This window comes from Eupeodes corollae, chromosome 1 (assembly GCF_945859685.1).
Source record: "Eupeodes corollae chromosome 1, idEupCoro1.1, whole genome shotgun sequence".
Classification (NCBI taxonomy): Eukaryota; Metazoa; Arthropoda; class Insecta; order Diptera; family Syrphidae; genus Eupeodes; species Eupeodes corollae.
In genome coordinates this window covers 35,337,738-35,361,321 of record NC_079147.1, presented here as the reverse complement: position 1 = coordinate 35,361,321, position 23,584 = coordinate 35,337,738, and the positions used below count along the sequence as shown (strand labels likewise).

The window sequence follows — 23,584 nt, the reverse complement described above, 5'->3', positions numbered from 1 at the left end:
ATGTTTTTTTTAGATTTTTATTTTTTATAAAAAAAACTGTCAATTCGATTTTTCTCAAAATTTTATCAGATTTCAAAAACATAATTCTCCGTTGCTCAAAATTGTTTTGGAGATAAAATCATATTAAAGTCGTTAAATTTTGGAGGTGACAATTATTTATCAGTTTTTTTGATTTATAAAAAAACCGTTAGATAGATTTTTTTTCAAAAAATATTTTTCTTTGAGATCACGTTACAGTTTATTATATAAAATTTAATTCAAGTCTCTAGCTTTTTGGGTTCGTAAGATATTTAGGGTTAACCAAAATTTTAAAATTTTTTTCAAACTGCTATGGTAAAAAAACACCCACGCAATTTTCTTGAGAGCCCTTTCTGCCTTATTAACTGTAAAACAAAATTTATTTGAAGTCAATATCTCTTCTGGTTTTTGAGCTATGGAAGACGAAAAAACGTCGCGAACGTACGGACGTACGAACGTAAGTACACACGCACGCACAGACATCTTTCTAAAAAACGTCGAGAAATGTCAAAATTTTCAATTTGACAAATCGGTCCCATTACAATAACTTAATATGGGAAGTTAAAAATAAAAACCTAAACAAAATTAACAAAAGTTGGTAAAAATTGATTTTCCATTTAAATATCTTTTCAAAACTTTGATAAATTGGCTTTAAACTAATTTTATTTTACGAGAACTATTGTTATCAATATTCACTAAAATTTTAAGAAAAATCGAATTGACAATTTTTCAAGAAAAAATAAATACCCAAACAAAATTAGTAAAAGTTCGTAAAAATGATATAGTCTTCAAATCACTTCAAGTCACTGATAAAGCTTCGGTTCCCATCGCCGAAATCAAGCATCAGTGAGCGTGGTTAGTATAAAGATGGGGCACCGTCTCGAAACCTACCGCGTGCTGTTGTCATCTGTTCTTTCTGTCTGTTGTTCTTTCTCTTCTGTCCTTCTATCTTTCTGTCTTGTATTTATGTCTTGTGTTGTTATCATCACCTTACATAGTCTAGTCGCTCAAGGTGCTGTGTTCTCTACTCTGTACATTTATGTGCTGAGTAGTGTGATATGTAATGTAATGTAATTTTATTTTATAAGAAATATTGTTTTTAACATTCAATACTTCTTTATAAAAATCCAACAGTCAGTATTTTCATAAAAAATTAAAATCTACAAAAAACATTGTTCGGTTTTCGATATCTCGTGAATAAAAGAAAATATTGACTACAAATAAATTTTTATTTGTTTGTATTAGAAATATAAACTTTGAAGAAATGCTACTAAAATTGGTAATAATTGTTTTTCGGTTAAAATTCTCGTTAACCAAAATAGATTTTGAAATCAAACTCTTCTATCATATGCAAAATATTGTTGGTAATTTGTAAATTTTAAAGAATAATTTAACTGAAAACTTTTTTAACAAAACAGGAAAAATTACAAATCTTTTAAGCAAGACAAATCGACAGACAAATGTTAGTTATTATAATGTTACTATGGGGGCTCTCATCTCTACGGTGGTAACATTTCATGTTAATATCACCTAACATCCATTTTATGCAATAAATCAAGCCGTCAATCATTTCGGTTTGAAGCGATCTATTATTTTGTCTCAAAATTTTACATTTCGTTAATGGTTTTGTATACACACAAATTAATTTTAAAGTAATTTATACTAAGCCAAATAAATAAATTATAGATGTCAGCTTATATTTCTTAACGGCTAAGTACATGTTATATGAATTATATAAGATTTTCCAATATGTGGTTTCATTTTAATCAATGTTTTATTCTTTGTTAAGAGTAATAAAGTAAGTTACAACAACAATATAAGTCTAATCTTCACCACAATTGTATTTCAGCAGTACATATGTATGTTGTTGACTAATTTAAGAAATAGAAGGAATTCATCTAAATTTTGTTACATTTACAGTACCGTTGTTGCTTTCTTTTATCAAACTTTTATTTTATTATTTTTATGAAGGATGTTTTTCCTAGTAAATGTTAATAAACTAAAATGAAACCTATTTCAAAAACTCAACATATAACGACTTTTTGCCAAAACCAATTTTTCCATATTCGTCTACAATTTGTGAACGAATTGTGCGAATACATGAAAAGATATAATTTCCTGTTTCCTGCTCAATCTGGATTTTTGATTGTTGTATTACAGCACTGTTGAATGTTTTTGAAGATATTAGATCAGAATAAGATCAAAATTATGTAACTTTTCTTGTTCTTTTGAACTTCTCAAACTTATTCGATAAGTTTAATCAACTTATTCTTGTTAATAAATATTCTTCAACAATATTTCAACATGTCGTCTGCAGCTAAAAAAGTATTTGTATCTTACCATACTGCGAGGAAACAGGATGTGTTTTTAAACAATTTACTTTCAGAAATTCTAATATACGGTGCTCCTTAGTAATCGATTCTAAGTCTGCATCTGTTTACCCTTTATATAAATGATTTAGCAGATATTATTTCGAATTCATTGAAACAGTTGGTTGCTGACGACATTTACTATATATTTATTAAAGCAGCCCTCTTGGCCAAATAGAAAATGGTGACCTTAACATAAATGAAGACCTTAAGGGAATATCAGAATGGTCATTGAAAAATGTAAATGTTAAATCATTCCCAAGAACAAGCTAGGATAAACAATAATGAAGAATTTTTCAATTGAATTTTTTTTTTAAACTTCAAGAAATTTGGCCTAATACTTAACAGAACATTAATGTGGAATAATCATATAAATAAAAGCTTATGGACCGTTTAAAAATTAAAATGTACACCTTCTACCAGAGTCTTTTAAGCCAAAACAATCCGCCAAAAGACTTAACGAAAGTTTTTCATTTTTGCATTTTAAGAAAAACTAAATCACCTCAACAAAGATAAGAAAGAATTAATGTTATTCTTCACTAATCTTTTACCTCCTTGTTAAAGCTTTTAAAAAATCAGCGGCTGCTCGTAGAACGTTCATCAAGTGAGCCTCTGGCATTTCATATCCCCAAAAATGATCAGAGCTATTTAAAAATTCTAAAATAAATCTTCATAATATTACCCACTTTATATTTCTAACAACGACAAGGTTCAGAAATGTTTTTCTTTAAATTCTAAAGGTAGAATTGGCCTTCGATTTTATTTGACTGCCTTTTGTTTATTTCGCTAAGCTCCTAGACATACAGATGTTTTTTTTTAATAAAAACGAATTGTTATTTCTTCAACTGAATGCAAGCTTAAAAAACGTAATCCCGTTTTACTTAATTAGTAATTCAAATAGCAAATACAAATAACCAACAAAATACCAGTCGTCCCATAAAAACAAACAAAAATAGAACACAACAGAAGCTAACAAATAACAAATAATACTTCTTATTATATAAAAGAATCCAGAACAACCACAGCTCAACTCATCTAACCTTTAAAAATAGCCTACAACGCATTCTTCCTGTTAATGCTTTGTTTAAACAATTGTTTGTCCAGAATACACAAAAGTCCCTCGAAGATCTATCGAACGAAGAAAAAGGCATCTCAATTAGTCTATGCTGATGTATACAATATAAAGCAGGAAATAATCCATGTAGTTGGATGGCTGGAAACACATCAGGAACTGCTTCTGCTGCTGGTCTTTTCTCTTCCAAAAAATGTACGTTGATGCTCTCATCAGACGCATTTTGAAACTTCGAATTGGGGTGACATTTTAATGTCGGAATCGGAAGGCCACATCAGATATAAAGTCCTTTATGTGCGTACCTGTAATTTCAATCCCACTTGCTTAACAAAAGATTGAAATTTTCTGCTAAAGTCATTTCGTCCATAGAAAGTAGGTTTGGATGGAATTTGGGGAGTTGGAGTGGATGAGACTATTGTGTATACGTGAGGGAAAATAACTTTTTGTATCTTGCCCCGGGGGAGTTCTTGTCCAAAATGGAATTCCATTCATCTTTTACACCAGTTCCCCCAACAATAACAACAAAAAAATCATACTCACTAAAGTCGTTGTTGGTAACTACACTACAGGAGTTTATACGCAAGATATGGAGGGTTCTAGTTTACTGAAAATGTAAGGACTAAGCAGGTATTTTGGTATTAGGGGGAACTTGCTTAAGCCCTGCACTCCATATCCGTCCAGTGAAGGCAATTGCCATTATTGTGTTAGCGTCAAACATTTGCATTTTAACGAAACACATTTTCCACAGAGCTTTACTTCTATACCTATTCTATACGTTCTCCAGGATCCTGGGAATGAGGACAATCACTGGGGAATTCTTTAATGTCGTACGTAGACGTATGTACGTGCACAGAAAAGTTGTAACTTTTTAGGGAATTATTCCATAAAAACTTAGGCATAGAAATATAATATAAGTTAGTGTATATAAAAGTTTATGTTTTGAGGAATGATGAATTTAAGAAAACAGAAAATATAAAAATAAGAACGCCTACATGAAGAATTTGAAAAGTAAAACTTTTGTCGACTTTTGGAAAGTTTTAGTTTGATTAATACTTTGAGGTCGACAACATAAGAAACAAGAAGATGAAAAATGATTAGTTTGAAAATATTTCAAAGGTCAAGATAACAAGGATGGATGTGGTGTGTGAAAAATTATGATTTGTTAAGAAAAGCTTCTTCTTCTTGAACAAGTGGTTGTTAAATACCCACTGTTATAAAAGTAAACTAAACTTTATAACTTTCGAAATTTTTTCTTCCAATAGATATATACATAGGTTTAAAAATATTTTTGTAAAGTTTTGTCAAAGTTATTTGAGTAGTTGGTCAACAATAGGTCACTAACACGCACGCCCAAAAACCCTTGGTAGGCATTAGCAAAATATAAACACTAAACACTTTAAAGTCGAAAAAGAACGTATTGATTAAACCATTTCATAGTCAATAATTGGGGGCATTTTATTCAATTTATTGTTAGGAAATATGAAAACATATACCCTTAGGAATTTTTCAAAGAATAAACAGATTGTTTAATGATGAAGAAAACATTTGATATTAAACTTTTGTTGGTAAAAAGGTCTCTAAAACAAAGTAAAGCATACTTCATTGTTTATTGTTATTACTTACTTACTTACTTACTTAAGGTGGCGCTACAGTCCGGGGCGGACCTGGGCCTCAACCAACAAGCGTCTCCAGCCAGCTCGGTCCCTAGCTAGCTGTCTCCAGTTTCGCACGCCAAGTTGGTTGAGGTCCTCTCCCACCTGGGTGCGCCACCTGAGTCGCGGTCTTCCTCTACTGCGCCGTCCCTCGGGATTGGATTCGAAGACCTTCCGGGCTGGAGCGTTGATGTCCATCCGCTCAACATGACCTAGCCATTTAAGCCGTTGGACTTTGATTTTGCTAACTAGGTCAGTGTCGCTGTACAGCCCGTACAGCTCGTCGTTATATCTTCTCATCCATTCTCCGTCTATGCGTACGGGACCAAAAATCGCCCGAAGAATTTTTCTCTCGAAGCATCCTAAGACGCTCTCATCTTTCTTTGACAGGGTCCAGGCCTCAGCACCATAAATGAGAACCGGGATGATGAGTGTCTTATAGATAGTGATTTTACATGCTCGAGAGAGGACTTTACTTCTAAATTGCCTTCTAAGTCCAAAGAAGCAGCGATTTGCAAGAGTTATTCTTCGTTTGATTTCAGCGCTGGTGTCGTTGTCTGCATTAATAGCGGTGCCTAGGTAGACAAAGTCCTTAACTACCTCAAAGTTATAGCTGTCCATGGTGACGTTTTGTCCAAGACGTCGTCGTTCAGTGTCCTTTTTTGATGACAGAATATACTTGGTCTTGCCCTCATTGACCACTAAACCCATCTTCTTCGCTTCCGTCGCAATGCTCAAAAACGCTCCACTGACATCACGCTTTGATCTTCCAATTATGTCAATATCATCTGCGTATCCGAGTAATTGGATGGATCTTTGGAAGATTGTGCCTCTAGTGTTGACGCTTGAGTTTTGCACAATTCTTTCCAGAACGATGTTGAAGAAGTCGCATGACAGTGCATCGCCTTGTCTAAAACCCTTTTTTGACATCAAATGCATCGGTAAGATCTTTTCCGACCTTGATAGAGCAGCGTGCATTCTCCATCGTCATTCTGCACAAACGGATAAGTTTGACAGGGATGCCAAAACTAGACATTGCTCGGTAGAGCTCTTCCCTATAGATGCTGTCATACGCGGCTTTAAAATCGATAAAGAGATGGTGGGTATCGATTTGAAGCTCCTGGGTTTTTTTCAAGATCTGCCGTAGTGTGAATATTTGGTCGATAGTGGACTTTCCTGGTCTGAAGCCACACTGATAAGGACCAATCAGGTTGTTGACGAATGGCTTCAGACGTTCACATAATACGGCAGAGAGGATCTTATACGCAATGTTAAGGAGACTGATGCCTCTGTAGTTGGCGCGGTTTAGAGGGTCTCCTTTCTTATGTATCGGGCACACTATGCTGAGATTCCACTCATCGGGCATGCTTTCTTCCGACCAAATTTTGCAGATGAGTTGGTGCATGCTCCCTACCAAGTCATCGCCTGCTGCTTTGAATAGTTCGGCGGTGATACCGTCAGCTCCAGCAGCTTTGTTTGACTTGAGTTTAGATATAGCTATCTTCACTTCGTCAAGGTCGGGTAGGCGGAATTGTTGATCTGCGTCGCCGAGGTTGAGTGGTTCTATCTCCCTTACAGCGGAATTAAGTTCGTCATCGCCGTTATATAATTTGGAGAAGTGATCTTTCCATATTCTCAGCATCGACTGTGGTTCTACTACGATGTTCCCTTGATCGTCTTTACAGGCTTCGGTTCGTGACTGGTACCCTTGGGAGGTTTTTTTTACCTTTTGGTAAAATTTACGAACCTCATTCCTGTTGTGACATCCCTCTATCTCCTCGATCGCGCGCTTCTCATGCTCTCTTTTTTTCCGTCTAAGAAGCCGGTGTTCCTCTCTCCTCTTCTGCTCGTAGAGCTCGCGAGCAGCTCTAGTCCTTTTGTGCAGCGCCGTTTTGTATGCTTCTTGTTTCGCTGCGTGAGCTTCCCGGCATTCGTCGTCAAACCAGGGGTTTCGCTGTGGTGGCCGTGTGAAACCTAGCACCTCAGAGGCGGCATCTCTGATGGCTGCAAGGCAATGTTGCCACAGGAAGCATAGGACTCCTTAGGAGGTTATTAGAGACTCGATCGGAAAAGGACATGGCAGTCTCTTGCGATTGTAGCCGTCAAACGTCGAATCTTCTCACAGTACTTCCTTGTTTTGGCTTGGATCGGGATATCCGTAGCCGTACCTTGGCTACAACGAGGTAGTGGTCCGAGTCAATGTTGGCCTCTCGGAATGTTCGGATATCCTGGATACTGGAGAAGTGTCGTGCGTCGATCGCAATGTGGTCAATCTGGTTGACGGTTGATTGATCAGGAGATTTCCATGTCCCCTTGTGGATATTAAGATGCGTGAACTGCGTACTAGCTACCAGAACGTCTCGCCCCGCAGCGAAATCGACCAGCCTGAATCCGTTGTCGGAGGTAGTGTCGTGCAGGCTGTATCTCCCGATTATGCCACCAAAGATGTCTTCTCTTCCTAGCTTGGCATTAAAATCTCCTAAGACAATTTTAATGTCATAGCCAGGGCACTGCTCATATGTCTTGTCCAAGAGCTCGAAGAACATATCTTTGGTGTCTTCATCTTTCTCCTCTGTTGGGGCATGCGCGCATATTAGGCTTATGTTGGCGAATTTAGCCTTGATGCGGATTGTCGTGATGCGCTCGCTCACACTGTTGAAACTCAAGACTTTTTGCCTGAGCCTAGTTCCAACAACAAATCCACACCCAAATAGACGCTGTCTTTGTTCTCGGTAGCAGTCGCCGTAGTAGATATCGCAGTCTTTTAGTTTGCGTTTACCCGGTCCATCCCATCGCACTTCTTGGATGGCTGTAATATCTGCCTTGCAGCAGTTTAGGGCTTCCGCTAATTGTTCGGCTGCACGTGGTCTGTTAAGGGACCTAACATTCCAAGTACATATCCAAAGTTCGTTGTCCTTATTTCGTTTGCGTGGGTTGTCAACAGTGAATCCGTCCGTATCCGAGGCTTGTTGTTGCTTCGAAACTGTGATGTTTTTACGTGGCCAGGAAGTCACCCCGACGGCACAACCCCCAACCTGGAGGGCCAGATCCTTAGTATAACTCCAAGGAAGGGGAGCCGGATGAACCGCTCCTTATAGGCCTGGGCTCCGAATATGTCGAAGAAGCCCTATAAGGTGTTCACTAAGTAGTTCGACCTTACTGGAACTGTAGACGCCACCGTTGATTCTATCTCGAGAATTCGTCCGCTGCCGCCTGGATAAGGAGAGGTGCCTTAGTGAAAACACCTCTCCCCCCCTCCCTCGTTTGCTGCCCCCAACAACTTTCCACTGGGGTTGGAACCCAATCTCCAGTTGAGGTACTAGGCACCCGATGTTCACCGCGGGGAGGTGAGAGTAATAGTTGATAGACAGAGGTGGGTTTTGAGAAAAACCTGTGGACGCTTGTGTCCTCTTGAATGCACATGTCTACCATTTGAACATCATTGTTTATTGTTATTAAGTGTTCTTAAATACTGAGAAGCAACGATGACTTTGGCTTGGCATCAATTCCCGTCACTTACATGGTGGACTCAAAGGTGTGATAAAATTTGACTGAAGCCAAGGTTTATAAGTACTTTGTTAACCTATACAAGTCTCATTCGAGTTATAGCTCAGTTTTTCAGAAATTTGATTTAGGTGTTCCAAATAATAACATTACATTTAATACAGATACTGTGCCTTAGTATTTCAGTCTTATTAAACGTTATTTTGATTAAATGTCATCTAAATCAAAATTTTAAAGAAACTTAAAACCCTTTTTTAAACTAGTTTTTAAGTAACTCAGTAATATGGGCGTTAGAAAAACTGTCCTTCAGTTAATTGATTGTTTCGAACCGATTAATTATATTGACAATAAATTTGCATTTTTTAGAAACGTTGTTTGGAAGTAAGTCTTTTCATTTCATCGAACATGGAAAACCGTATTTGTCCAGCCTATTCTAAAAAAGGCGAGCCTACTTTAACCGTCTTAAATTACTGACCGGTTGCACTTACTTGCCTTTTTTCCAAGGTCATGCAAACGCTGATTAATTATCAGCTCAAGAAATAATAATAATAATAATGACCGATAATACGGCTTTCGTATCAATAGGTCCACTGGCGATCTCATAGTTCATCTCACCGAACAGTGAAGGAAATCTTGACATCTTTTTGGAGAAAGTAAAAGTATTGCACTTGATATTTCAAACGCATTTGATAGGGATGGCATCAGTCTCCCTTATCGAAAATGCGTGCTTTCGGTTTTCATGAATCCATCCTTCATTTTGTTCTATCTCCAAAACTCTTTCTCATTTTTATTAATGATCTCCTGTCTGCAACTTTTAATCCAATACACTGTATCGCTGAAGACAGTACTCTTAGCTTATCATATTCGTTTTCATACTCACATCCCGTTTCTTCGGTTGTAAAACTGCAACAACAAAATATGATAGGCTCATTACATTCAGACCTAAACAGCATTATACAATGAGGAATAAGAAATCGCGTGGAATTTAATGCTTCGAAAACCCAATGCTGTCTTGCATCGTCAAAGCTTGCATCGAGGAGAGACTGAGCATCTCGATATTCTCGTTATGTGTATCACCAAGCGCCTTTTGTGGAACGGTCACATACGCGATGTCCCCAAAAATGCAGCAAGATATGGCTGTTATCTAAAAGACTTATATACGAGTATGTACGTCCAAAGCTTGAGTATATCTCCCATATCTAGGGTGGTGCTTACTTTTGTCTTTATTCTTTTACCGTTATTTTAACGGTTTATGCTCTAGAGAAATATCCAGTTGCATTCCTCCCCTGAAACAGTTCAAACCGAATGTGGAATGCCTTGCCACACTTTGTCTTTCCCAGCCATTGCAATATCCAATATGCACCGATACCTCCTTTCAATCCCTCTCTCCCTTTTCTAGTGCTCACACTGTGTCTACATAATAAGGGTAGTATTATCCCCTTGAGTGTGCGCTTGTTATAAAAAAAATTGAGCAGTTAGTAACTTAGAAAATTTGCTTCTAAGAAGAGCAGTTCTGATGTCTCATAGAATCTTAACTCCTTCTCAACAATCAACTCCTATTTCTGCCCATTTGACTAGGTTGCCTCTGGAAGTTATTATAGCGACTTGAAGATCAAATTGAGTAGGCTTCTTTCATCCATTTCCAGTAGCTTTAATATATATTTGAAGCGTAGTCTTAGTGTATAAGAATAACGCTGGCAAGTAGTTCCAAGATAAACCATGTAATTTTGAGTACAGATCGGAAACCGAAAACTGCAATTAAGAAAGTATCTTTGAAACTTTTCAACCACATAAAACTCCTAGCAGCCCCTTGACTTGAGCACGATAGATCATGAGGGAAAATGCAATGGTACAAAATAAATGAATTTTTGGGGTATGGTCCACAAACTTGATCGCTATACAACGTCCCCAGCTTTTAAAAATACCTCTTTTCGCATCAGCGTATTTAGTCTCAAAATGTATATTGAAGTTAAGGTTAGAAAAGTTTAATACACCAAATAACTTATACACTAGAACAATTTCAAAATTCTGTATTTTTAAGGGCCACATTTACTTTCTTGAGTATCTACCCCCTGCATCCCTGAAAATCATGATATTGGCTTTCCAATATAAACAGTCAGGTTCCAAAGATCGCAGTAAAACTCCAACCGGTTGCTCATGCGCTAAATTTGTTCAACTGATTTCGCCAGAAAAACAATGTAACTGACGAAAATGAGGCAAGGAATTCGTAAACCTCTCAACTCAATACCCCCTTTAACTTCCTTAACAATATCTATTATACACAAAATGAACATGTTTGTCCTATACCCATCTGCATTTAAAATTCTTCCGACCTAAATTAACGTCCCAAGCGTAACAAGCTTGTTTCCCTATATTGCTTTCACCAGGTTAAAAACTTTTCTTGAGGTTCCCAAAGTACTTACTTTCTTACTTAAGTTGGCGCTACAGCGCATTGTGCTCCTATAAGCCTCAAGTAATAACTTTCGCAAGCTTACTCGATCTCTAGCTTGCTGCCTCCAGTTTCGAATACCGAGTTGAATTGAGTCTGCCTCAATTTGGTGACTCCACCAGAGATAAGGCCTGCCTGTGCTTCTTGCTCCCTCAAGCCTGCCGTTGAATACCTTACGGGCTGGAGCTTCGATGTTCATTCGCTCGACATGCTCTAAGCCTTGAATACGCAGTTTTTTTACCAGTGGCAAGTCGCTGTACAGCTCGTATAACTCCTGATTAAATCTTCTCCTCCAGATGTTACTTTGCCTGTCGACGCAAACAGGACCATAGATCGTAAACAGAACCTTCCTCTAGAAGATACTAACAGATCTTTCATCCTCCTGGGACAGGGTCCATGCTTCTGCACCATACAGCAAGACTGGGATGATTAAGATTTTGTATAGTGTCTCTTTGGCATTTCGCTATAGGGCCTTATTCCTTAACTGCTTGATAAGACCAAAGAAACAGCGATTAGCAAGGGTATTTCAACGTCTGATCTCCGCGCTGATGTCATTTGTAGAATTAACGGCAGTGCCCAGGTAACCAAATTCGTTTACCATCTCGAAGTTGTATCTGTCAATTGTCACGTCGCGCACCACTATTTCATGAACAATATTGAAGCAGCTACATGAGAGCGCATCGCCTTGTCGAAGTCTTCTGGTGGTTTCGAAAGTTTCTGTCAAGTCTCTTGCAATTTTGACGCAGCAACGAGCAGCTTCCAACGTCATCCTGATATGTCGTATCAGTTTGGTAGGGATACCAAAACTCAATTCATGGCACGGTACAGTTCCTTCCTGTCTACACTGTCATAAATAAATAAATAAATTGGGTGGCGCAACAGTCCGTTGAGAACTAGGGCCTAGTGACTTACAACTCTCAACCATTCCTGTGTGCGAGTCATGTTGTCAGGAATGGAGGGGACCTACAATTTATATGCCGAATCCGAACGGCTAATTTGAGAAAGCACTTTTTCATGACAAGAGTTACTCTTGGAGAATTTGTCAATTCCTCGCAAGAGGCAGTACCCGTGTCATAAGCTGCTTTAAAATCGATAAAAAGATGTTGTGTTTCGATGTTATGTTCTTGGGTCTTTTCCAGGATTGAAAATTTGGTTGATGGTAGATTTTCCAGGCCTGAAGCCACACTGGTAAGGTTCAATTAGTTCTTCGTCAGCAAATGACTTCAAGCGTTCACATAATACGCTTGACAGGATATTGTATGCGATGTTTAAAAGGCTAATGCTTCTGTAGTTGGCGCAGAGAAGGCGGTCACCTTTTTTATGGATGGGCTTAAGTTCTATTCGTCGGCCTGCTTTGCGTGGCCGGTTGAGTGTACCACCGCACATGCCAATATACGTAAATCGTTGTCCGTTTTTCGTTTGCGGGGGCGGTGGGGGTGTTATCAACATTACCAAACGAGGCTATTACTTGTGTTTTCATCACACTGTACATTTTTCTTCCATGGCTGGCTTGTGAGGCCTGTGCATGACTGAGGAGATCGTTGGAGTTGGTTCTGCAGAGCGATATTAGGTCTTTTGCTCCTACTTCATGAGAAGGTAACTCAGGTGTCAGAGCTATGGATCCGATGGATCGAACGTTCGTCGATAGTTCGTCGATAGTAGGAACCTTTTTTATTCAGGGGATAAATAATTGTTTTTTTGAAGCAGGAGTGGTACTACTTCGGCGGTTTCGAAAAATTCTATTTTGTGCTTAGGTGTGTTTATTATAAAAAAGAAAAAAAAAAGTGAGTTCAAATAGGTACTCAGACGTACAATCAAAATAGATTTATGATAGAATAATGTCGCCACCTGGGGCTTAACCAAATCTAGTTATTTCTTCAGCAGGCCGAACTTCCAGGGCTGTAGACGATAAATCAAGGCTACTGTCTAAGAAAGCCGGAACAGCATATTAATGTAGCGGTGAGAACTGTGTAAAGTTGAGTAACTTTCTAAAGTACTCCCGTTTTCAGGGAAGTTAATCAGAATGAATCAACAACGATCTAAATGACGTCGTCAATCTCCAGCCCATTCACCCAACCTACCTAACCTTAAGTACTCCCGAAACTCGAAACTGCCGAAAAAAAAACTGAGTTTAAGCGTTGTAAGTTTTGCTCATCGGTTAAATTACGATTGACACCTCATATTTGTTTTTATTATTTATTAGCTGATGAATACATAGTCCTAAATACATGAAATTTACATTTTCTCAGAAGCTTCCAAAGAATAAATGGGCAAGTTCAGGGAGGGACTTAAAAGTAAGGCAAGTTTCTATTATCTATTCTGCCAAAAAGATTCAAGTTAGTCAACAAAAATCTCCCTAACTATCACGTGAAGTAAATTTCGGTCAACATGACAAATGATCATGGTTTTTCGTTTAACTGATAGTTGAACTTTGTTAATCTATGATTCCTTTATTTTCTGCACAATTCCATTGGATGGGTTGTGTAAAAGGGATCCTTGTCAAATTTGAAAAGATATACATAAGTGATATTTCTTTGCAATACAAAACACAAATCGTAATGGACTTGTAGCTTTCCTGACGAGTGTTTTGTAGACAATAAATGATTTTCGTAGTTTTTGTACGACTAACTGAAGGTAGATGTAAGGTTCTGTTGTTGAAATGTATGATACTTGAAAAGTAAAGCTAGTTGCCTGGTTAAAATGTACGTTCAAAAAATGAACTTGACTGCAAATTGAGTCCCATGTTCCTTGAACCTGCCCAATAACTTTTTAATTGCTGAGCATTGAGCAAGAGACAGCTGTCAAAAAGACACACTCCGAAAAAAGCATTGCCAGATTGTAAACCACAAGTCTTAAAAAGCACCCATTATAAAGGGTGATTTTTTAGCTATTATCTTTTTGGAAATACTGGTTTAAACAGCTGACGCACGTTAAGTATTTTGTTTCACTGTCAAACATCTTCAGCTTGGTCTATAATTTAACAATGAATCATCTTACAAACGAACAACGCTTGCAAATTAAAGCGGCTATTTGGGATATTGTGACTAAATTTCGCACCAACTTTACATTAAATTAAATTAAACCACCAACACAATTACGTAGTGTGTTGGTGGTGAACGACCTATTGCAACGTAAAATTTTTAGTGAATGAACTCTTCGAAAGTCGGCCGAAGATCCTTTTTTTTCTCATTGGGTAGTAAATAACCAGAATTGTCGATTTTGAAGTGAATCTCAGCCAGAAGCATTGTAAGAGCTACCAATGCATCCAGAAAAATTCAGTTTTTTTCAGTTTTTGGGCTGGATGGACCATTTGAGGCGCAGTCAAGTCACACCTTAAATTATATAAACCGTACTATCGGGGCAAACAAAGATTTCATGCATTTTTCTGAATTTTATTCTTTTTTAAAAAACTTTCCTATGGCTTTTAAAAAATCACCCTTAAGTTGTTGAAACCCGAACGAAAATTTGTTCTCGTTTGAAAAAGTACCCAATGTCAAATACTTTGAACTTTTTGATGAATTTCGTAATACCGATTGAATTAATAATTTAGTGGATTCAATATCTTTCCCTTTTGAATTAACTTTACAAATGTTTTCATTCTTTTAGCTGACAAAACAAACCCTTTTGTAAAAAGTTAATATTTACGAAATTTAACAAATCGCTCCATAACTGCATTATGGTGAACTGATAAACTTATGCATAACATTTATTTAGTTGCAACTTTCAAAAATATGTACCCCTTCTTCGGAATAAGTAAGCTACAATGGAAAAATAAAATAACATTTTCAAGAAATGTGACATTACTCGTATATCGAAAATGACATTTGCATTTTTCTTGAGGGTCTGATTATGTTTTATAAATGTTCTGGGTTGACATACGCATGGCCTCATGAATTAAAAAGTCCATGTAGCATTGCTTCAAAAGGTTAATAGTGACTGTTAATAGGTCTCAATTGACCTTTAAACTTTGCAAGATATGTTTAAACGATTATAAATAAAAAGCCTACGGACTTGATGAAATATCATTCCTCCATATTTATCGTGTTCATAATTTTGTCATTATTTATAATAATCCAATATGGAGGAACAATTTTGCAAAAAAGTTTAATTAAAACACTGATGATGCTTCAACTCAAAGTAAAAGGCTTAATGTTAATGGCTTTTTAACTATAAATTATTATAATTTAATTCATTGCAACTTAATTCCGATATTAACCCATAAAGCTAATTGCATATCTCACATTTCTTAAATTATGAATTTCAGTAAAAACAAATATTCTTTAAATCAATTATTATTGAGAATTATGAATGGTATCATGAAATCATCATCGAAAGTAATATTTCATTATTATTATTTTGTCTGTGAAGTTTTTAATTATTATTTTTTTTTAAAGACAGAATGTGCACATATTTATCAGTCTTGAAGGTTACTTTGTAATGGCAATAACAACAGAACAAGAAGAAACTTTATTTAAAGTAACAATATTAATTTAAAAATACACATATATTTTTTTTTTGTTTGTTTGTCTTTCATAAATATAATTTTATTGAATTTTTGGTTTTTTTTAGACACTTCCTAAAGTACCAGTCCCACCGCTGGATCAGACAATGACCGATTACGTCCGGGCCATAGAACCAATTGTCACTCCTGTTCAACTTGAACGTACCAAAGCTATTATCAAACAATTTACTGCACCCACCGGGCTGGGTCCCAGATTACATCAGTACCTTCAGGAAAAATGTGAGGCCGAAGATAATTGGGTAAGTTAAAGTTATGATTTGTTTCTTATAAGTATGTTCCTAAATAAAAACATTTGCCTTGAGAATAAGTTTATTCAAAATTTGTTTAAAAGAAATTTCTTGAATAAAATATCACAGATAAGGAACATTCTTTGAAACTCTCCTGTGTTTGCCGTATTTTTTTTTAATTTCAAAACTTTGAAACACACGCGGGAATTTTAAAATATTGAATTTAATTTACAAAAACATAACATAAAGCATAAAACAACAAAAGTTCTTTCGTAAATTTTCTTTGAATTGAAATAGTTTCAACGCAACGCAAAAGCTGTAATATATTTCAAGTTCAAAGCGTTTTGAAACATGTTTTTATATTTATTTTATTCACGTTGTCTTTCAGAACATTTGTGTCTTTTTTGTTTGTTGAATATTTTAAAACTTTAGTATTTCAAAACTATCACATAGTAAAAAATCACAATTTTAGGTTAATTCAGAATTTCTTTTCTTAAACTTGCTGAGAGTTTTAGTATTAATTGGTATTGTTGTTCGAATTGCAAAAAATTTTCGAGCAAAATAAACTCTCCTTATAACCTGATATCAACTTTATTGTAAAGCTTGCATTCAATAAACGATATTATGTTAAAAACAGACGACAAACAGATCTGCTAGTATAAAATTACCCCGTATTTCAAAGAATCATGTAGAAATATTATGTCAGAAACGTCATTTTTAGTCTTTCTCAAACAAATTGCAAAATTGTATCAGCAAATTACCAGATATGAACATTTTTGATAAGAACTCTGCTAACCTTGTGAACAGAAAATTGGCCAGTTTATATATTTAAGATCTCAGAGATTTCAGTATTCTCAGAAATGCAAATCAAATTTTGTATACGAGTTTCTGAATGTCGCTGTCAGAAAGCTTTAGACACAATTTCTATGCATAAAAAGTATGAAAAGAAATTGCAAAGCTTATGTCTATAATTGCTAGGTGAAAAAGATTTGTGAATTGTGTTTATATTTCTTTCCCGTGCTTTGTTAATCCCTTTTGTGATAACTTTCTGAAATCTAGGAAACATAAATTGGCCGAATTTGTATTTAATGAAATTTAGCAACTGTCAACTTATTGGCAGCTCTTGTCACAGCATTGATTGATATGACAATATTTCAAAATCTGGAAATCGATTGACCTTACTTTCCGAGGCGCATGAGAGGTTGGAGTGCCTTTTACTAAGCACTTAAGTCTAGGGTGCATATGTGAGTACTGGCAGAACCATAATCCTTAACAGCAGCAACTTAGCAGTTATGGTAAGGTTTCTGGATTTAAATAGCTTTGACAGACTGTATAGTAGGTTGTGTTGGCTTTGAACAACAACCCGCGTAGTTCTTCTTCTATGTTATTACTTTTGACCCAAGGTGAATCACATAACCGTGTAAATTTATTTGGGTTAACGAATTCTCCAATTACTTTGTATAGTTCTACCGTGACTATGCTATCGTAGAGCCTTAAACTCTATAAACAGATGGTGAGTTATGGAATATTAAATTCTAGAAATTTTTCAATCGCCTGCCTAGGCGTACAAATCTGATCGGTTTTGATTTGCTGGGATCAAGCCACACTGATTATCCTATACTAGTTTTGGCGTATAGGACTGTCTGATCATGTAGGTTTGAGGATAGTATCGGTACTCAACGTTGTGATACCTCTATGATGGCTGGACATTGTGACATCTACTTCCTTATGCATGGGGCTTATACTACCTTTTCTCCAATCTTATTGCATTTCTTAATGTTTCCATACGTGACCCATAATTTCGTTAAGGTTGGCCCGTCATGATGTTGTTGACACAGCTGGGCTGAGTTTTATCGCATGATCAATGGTGTTACTGGTATTTCCATAAGAACGTGATCAGCGGATGTTATACGTCTTCGTAAGACAATCAACCCTTAAAGCACCATACCAGCAAGATAGTGATCAGCGTGGATATTGGCACTTCGGAACGTTCGTACAGTCATCAAGCTCAATTAGTGATAATGATCTATCAACGCATGGTTACTTTGGTTACGAGTGACTTTATCAAGTGACACCCAGGTGGCTTGTTACATTTCCTTACGAGGGAACCTTGTACTCGCAACGACCACATTTTTTTTGTTGATGCTGTCAGCTCTAAAAGTCGTTTCCATTAGGCTGAATAGCGTCTCCGGACCTTTTTTTGTAGTCAAATCCCCAAGAACGACTCTTACATTAAAACTAAGGCGGACATTGAGTGCCCTTTCGATGCTTGTAATAATTCTATTTCCCTCCTTCGGGGGACTCTTGAGTAGTTCGGTGAACTTTTATGAGGCCGATGTTCTAAAATGTACCCTGCACGTTAAGTGTGCATAGCCTTTCACAAATAGCTTTAAAATCGATAATAGAAGACTTCACTCCTTCGCTGACTAGGAAACCTACTCCGAGTACGTAGTGTACTTGGAAGCCTACTCCGAGCACATGGTGTTTTGTATAACAGCTGTAATATTTTGTATTGTAACGCTGCTTGTATGTACATGAACAGGGTATCGGCTAGCTGCTCTGCAGCTCGAGCTCTATAGAGCGATTTTACGTTCCATGCGAAAATTCGTATATCGTTGTTCCGTTATCGTTGCCTTGGTTGTCGTCGTGAAATAAGTCAATTCCCGAGGCTTGATGTTGGTCTCTTAATGAGATTTGTGTAGGGGACATGTTATCAGCCTGCAACCAACTAGAGAAAGTAGCCTGACCATATTAGTTAAACCTTTTAAACGTACTTTTAGTAGTCGAAACGAAGAGGCAAGCTTTGGTTTCACGTTCGCCAGTCCAAATAATTAGGGCACGTGAATATTTTCGTATGCGCCAATAATCTAACTCTCCATAAAACGATGTAACAATAAGTAAAGCCAGAAAGCTTTACACAAGGTGATTAAACAAAAGATGTCTTCATCTGAGAACATACCTCCCAAAGTTAAAAACTTGTCTTAATTAAAAAAGTTGAATACGCACAAAACTCCGTAATAGAAGACCGAATATCGAAACGAGACAGTCTTTTTTTAGACCTAAGAAAAACCTCCGACAATTCCTTTGCTGAACTACCAACGTTAGCCATGATTCATGATCAAAAGTTATCAATGAAATTATTTAAAACATTCCTAACGTAATTGATTATTTTCAGTTAACTCTGAAAACAGCGAAATAAAGTGAGATTTTCGTCTTTTATTAAAAGAGTTTTGTACAAGAAAGAATTAAAATATGGAAACTAATGATTGCCCAAGCACGTGGCAATTTATAAATGAGTTAAAATTAGGAATTCTATCAGTTGAAATCAATGTTTATGGAAATTTGGCTTTCTAATATTTATAAGTATAAGATTTTTGGAGTAGAAAAATTCTAAATTTAATTCTTGTGTGAACATATTTTTAAATTTTATTTTACGTTTATCACGGAATGTATTTTTTCAAAACCCATAGGACTCCATACGACTCCTCGAGGAGGATGTTTTCATTTTTGTAGGGTTCTTACTTCTTTCTTCGAGCATCATCGCTTGGTAGTGTGACACCAACATTTGGTGGGCTATTATCGATGACTGGTGGTGTTGGAGCTGGGGTGTTTGGCATTGGTACACCTGTTGCCGGAGGAGATGGTGGCCCTGGTACTCCGGGACCAGCTGTTGGACGTGCTGGAGTTGGTGGACCTGGTGGTCCGCCAGTTGGAGGACCAGGTGGGCTACCAGTTGGAGGAGCAGGTGGTGAACCTGTTGGAGGACCAGGAGCTGTTGGAGCAGATTCAGTGGTGGTAGTTGTTGATTTTGTCGTCTTGGTAGGCTTTTCAGTGGTGGTTTTAGTTGTTGATGGTGGATGCTGTGGTGTAGGCAAAGTTAACGGAGGCTTAGTCGAAGTCGTAGTCGTACTTCCTTCAGGAGTGTTTGCTGTTGTTTCATCATCACAAGGTGTATTATCAAGTGGTAAACTATCTACTGGCGGTGGTGGAATGTAATCATCAATCATTACACAGCCTTGATAGACAAATGAGAAGACTGTTCCAGCATTGCATTTCATTTCCACATGCTTTCCTACGGAAGCACAACGCAAATACTTGGCGCTGTCTTCATACACAGGCCAAAGTATATCAACTTCCTTTTCAGTGCATTTCAATTCATACTTTTGAACTGCCGCCGCCGTACACGACACAACAAGGATCAGCGTCAAAAATGATAATTCAACTTGAATATAAGAAATTAGATTTAATGAATGTATCCCGATTTTTAGACTGAAGTTATTTACCTTTCATGTTGAGACCGTTTATAGTTTTTCGTATCCGCTTCCTTTTCGTAGTTTTTGTTTTGCAATTGTTAGTCCTCAACCGAAAGCAAACGAGTATTTGTTAAAAAACTAACTAACCAAAAAGAAAACATTTTTCAATTTATATAGCAGAAATAAATTTGCTAAGATATCATAGCCAACAATAGATTTGATAACAATAAAAGAAACTTATGATTTTATCTTCAATAACCAACAATTTTTGATAAGAGCCAAAGCGCCAAAAAAATTGTATGTTGAATTAAAGAACAAGAACTTGAACTTGGACGACATTTCTATTGGTACATTTTATTGATTTTGAACTTGCATTTTTCCGGATGTACTTAACTACCTTCTTATAAAAACATACACCATTTTTTACATACATACAACCATTAATTATCAATGGAAGTTCAAAAACTATGCAGCAAGCATAGAATGCACACTCCTGGTCATTGAATTAGGTTCATGTTTTTGCGTCATAAACAAGATATTTATTTTGGCCTGATATCGTTTATGTCTTCGAAATAGCATAGACAACTGATTTTTACGAACATGTCTTGCTTAAAACTGCTTGGAATTTAATAATTTAATAACTTTTTCGAAGACCCAATTTCACGAAACTGATTTTTGTTGGGAACTAGACCTTGTTTTTAATTTCCTGATAAGAATCTTAAGCGTCAACATCATTTCTAAGGCTGAATATAAACTTCAATTTTATGTTAAAAATATATATTTTCTTTTAAGATATTTTGATGAAACTTTTATTTAACCTATGCTTTACTTATTTTATGACACTAATAAAACTTTTATTGCAACAAAAATATGACAAATAAAATATTTAAAAGTAGAGCTGTCCACGAAAAGAACACATTGTCGGCCATGTCTCGGTTTGATAAACGAAAATTTTTATATTTAAAAATTGTATAAGCTATTTTAAGTGCGAACAAAATTAAATTATTGGCTTCAACGACTTAAACCAATGATAGTATAACTAGCTTCAAAGGGTAAGGTTTTTATTTAAAATAGAGAGTTGTGTAGGCAGCTTACACTTTTGAAGTTGTCATCTTTCGAATTGTGGCGAGTGTCAAAGCTCCAAAAATATAAGAACTTATGGTTCGTCGTTTTATTTTAAAAGGCCATTTGTATGGGTAGCTCTCACTTTTGTAGTTGTCATCTGTTGACTTTTGACAATTACGTTCAAAGCTGTCAAAATTTCAAAAATTTAAAAACTTATGGGTCGTCGTTCTCGTAAGGCATTTTCTGGAAAAACTGTTGAAAACATTGGAGCCGTTGGGCAAGTTAGTGATGTGAACAATTCGGGATGATATCAGTGTTTTTTTGAAAAAGCTATCCGTAGTACAGTAGAATTGTATATGAATAACAAATACAACTTCCACAGTAAAATCGGTGCCGATAAGAGATAAAGTAAAATCCTCCTGTAGATAACGTTTCAGCTTTTATTCGAGTAACGAAAGCTATTTTTAAGGTTTTCATTATTGGAGTTTGGTACGTTCATATTCCATGGATAGGGAGTACCTAGCAACACTACGTATCAGAATAAAATCTTTAATAAAAAATAACACCGTATTTTGCATAAAATTCTTTGGCCTAAGGCTTTTAAAGTTCAGTTAAAACAAGAACTCAAGCTAATCGATCACAAACTACTTCGTATCCTTAATCAGTTTCTTGAAAAATAATAGGGATTTCCTTTTAAGCTAAAGAAGAATGTAAGACAATTTTGAAATGATATATTTAATACTTTAAACCAAACATATTTGAACTCCTGACAACACTGACAATTATTCTTTTGTTCGGTGTCAATGCTAAACTTTTGCTGTTAAAATTTTAACTTTGTAAGGCTGAGATAGTTGGCAGGTAATTCAAAAACAAAAATTCACAACCATACAAACATTGTATTCACATTAAAAGAAACATCTTCAAAAAATTGATCGATAAACAAGACAACAGATAATAATTTTGATAAAACAAAAATATCATTTTATGAACTTGTCATAGCTAAGGTTTTTTTTTTTCTTCAAATGAATTCTCAAAAATGAATTATCAGGTTTTAGACCTTGTGATAAGATTTTACACAATTATCATGCTTCGCAGTTCTTTTTGTTGTCTTAATGAAACTCACACAGGTACTATACTTTTTTGAAATTAAAATACACACGTTTGTGTAATTTAATTAAACAATCTTTTCTAAATAACTTAGATAATGATGCGACTTTAATTGAATTAAATTGATAAAATAAATAATAATTGTAGTTTATACAAAAGATATAGTTATTAAAACGGATGATTAAGTTAAAGTATCCATTGCGTTGACGACAGCTTTTAACAATAAAATAAAAGCTGATCAAATCTCTGCTAAAGGTTTTGCTATTTCTACTTTGAAGAACCGACTTTTTAACGATCAAAATTTTAAATATATACATATACATATACATATAATTCATTTACTATATATAGATCATAATAAGTATCAAATACGCTCGGTCATTTTTCGCTATATAATAAATATAAATATAATATTATTAACAGTCAGCGAAATTCTATAAGAATATTCATATTTTCTTCTCTAGTACATTTTACAACAACGATGGTTATCAAAAACTTTCAATTTTAATGCATTATTTAAAAATAAATTTAAGTTTCGTTTTAACTGTAAGGGCCAAAAAGGAATGACGTTTAAAAAAACGTTTAACGATTGATAAGTTAATAGTTGGTTGATTTGGCGTTAATAAGTCATTAAATATTTCTTAAAATGTTAAATTTGTCGTGCAGTGTTTCAACTTAGCTAAGTAACCACCAGAAATCTGTAAATTGCTTTAAGAAAAGTTGCTTACCCCAAATTCGAAAGCCTTGAAATACAGACTTTTAAGATTTTTGTAAAAATGCAAGATAAATCAAGGGAGGTAATTTTAAAATCAGAGTCAAGGTTTCTTTTTAAAACTTTATTTGTTGATGAAATGTTAGACTACAATATCACAAAAGATGAAATACTAACGGTACTTTTTAATTCAAAGAATCGTAAGGCACGATTCATACGAGTTTTTAAAAATGTACCACCTATATTTCACAATGGTATGCAAATCCTATTCATCTAAATTTTGTCCACAGCTCACATCCACTCTTCGTTCAAGAAGTCTGTAATCTTTACTTACTTACTTACTTACTTAAGGAGGCGCAACAGACCGGGGTGGGCCTGGGCCTTAACCAACATGCAGCTCCAGCCAGCTCGGTCCCTAGCTAGCTGTCTCCAGTTTCGCACGCCAAGTTGGTTGAGGTCCTCTCCCACCTGCGTTCACCACCTGAGTCGCGGTCTTCCTCTACTCTGCCGTCCTTCGGGATTCGATTTGAAAACCTTCCGGGCTGGAGCGTTGATGTCCATCCACTCTACATGACCTAGCCATCTAAGCCGTTGGACTTTAATTCTGCTAACTAGGTCAGTGTCGCTGTACAGT

The 23,584-nt window shown here is 36.0% G+C and overlaps 2 protein-coding genes across 2 annotated transcripts in view; one reads left to right on the top strand and one right to left on the bottom strand.

Moving 5' to 3' along the window:
- The window catches only part of LOC129942734 (choline O-acetyltransferase), a gene marked incomplete at its 5' end in the record, with an annotated part of 185,104 nt that overhangs the window by 141,010 nt on the left and 20,510 nt on the right, over nt 1-23,584 (top strand). Inside the window, one exon of the mRNA XM_056051782.1 lies at nt 15,634-15,825. Within this exon, the coding sequence (XP_055907757.1) occupies nt 15,634-15,825 (192 nt within the window). The remainder of the gene's footprint in view (nt 1-15,633; nt 15,826-23,584) is intronic.
- LOC129942735 (peritrophin-55-like) lies at nt 19,010-20,241 on the bottom strand. Its single transcript, XM_056051783.1, has 2 exons — nt 20,097-20,241; nt 19,010-20,035 (listed from the first exon to the last, which is right to left on the bottom strand). Exons 1-2 carry the CDS (start codon nt 20,101-20,103, stop codon nt 19,332-19,334), a joined length of 711 nt encoding a protein of 236 aa, XP_055907758.1. The 5' UTR covers nt 20,104-20,241; the 3' UTR covers nt 19,010-19,331.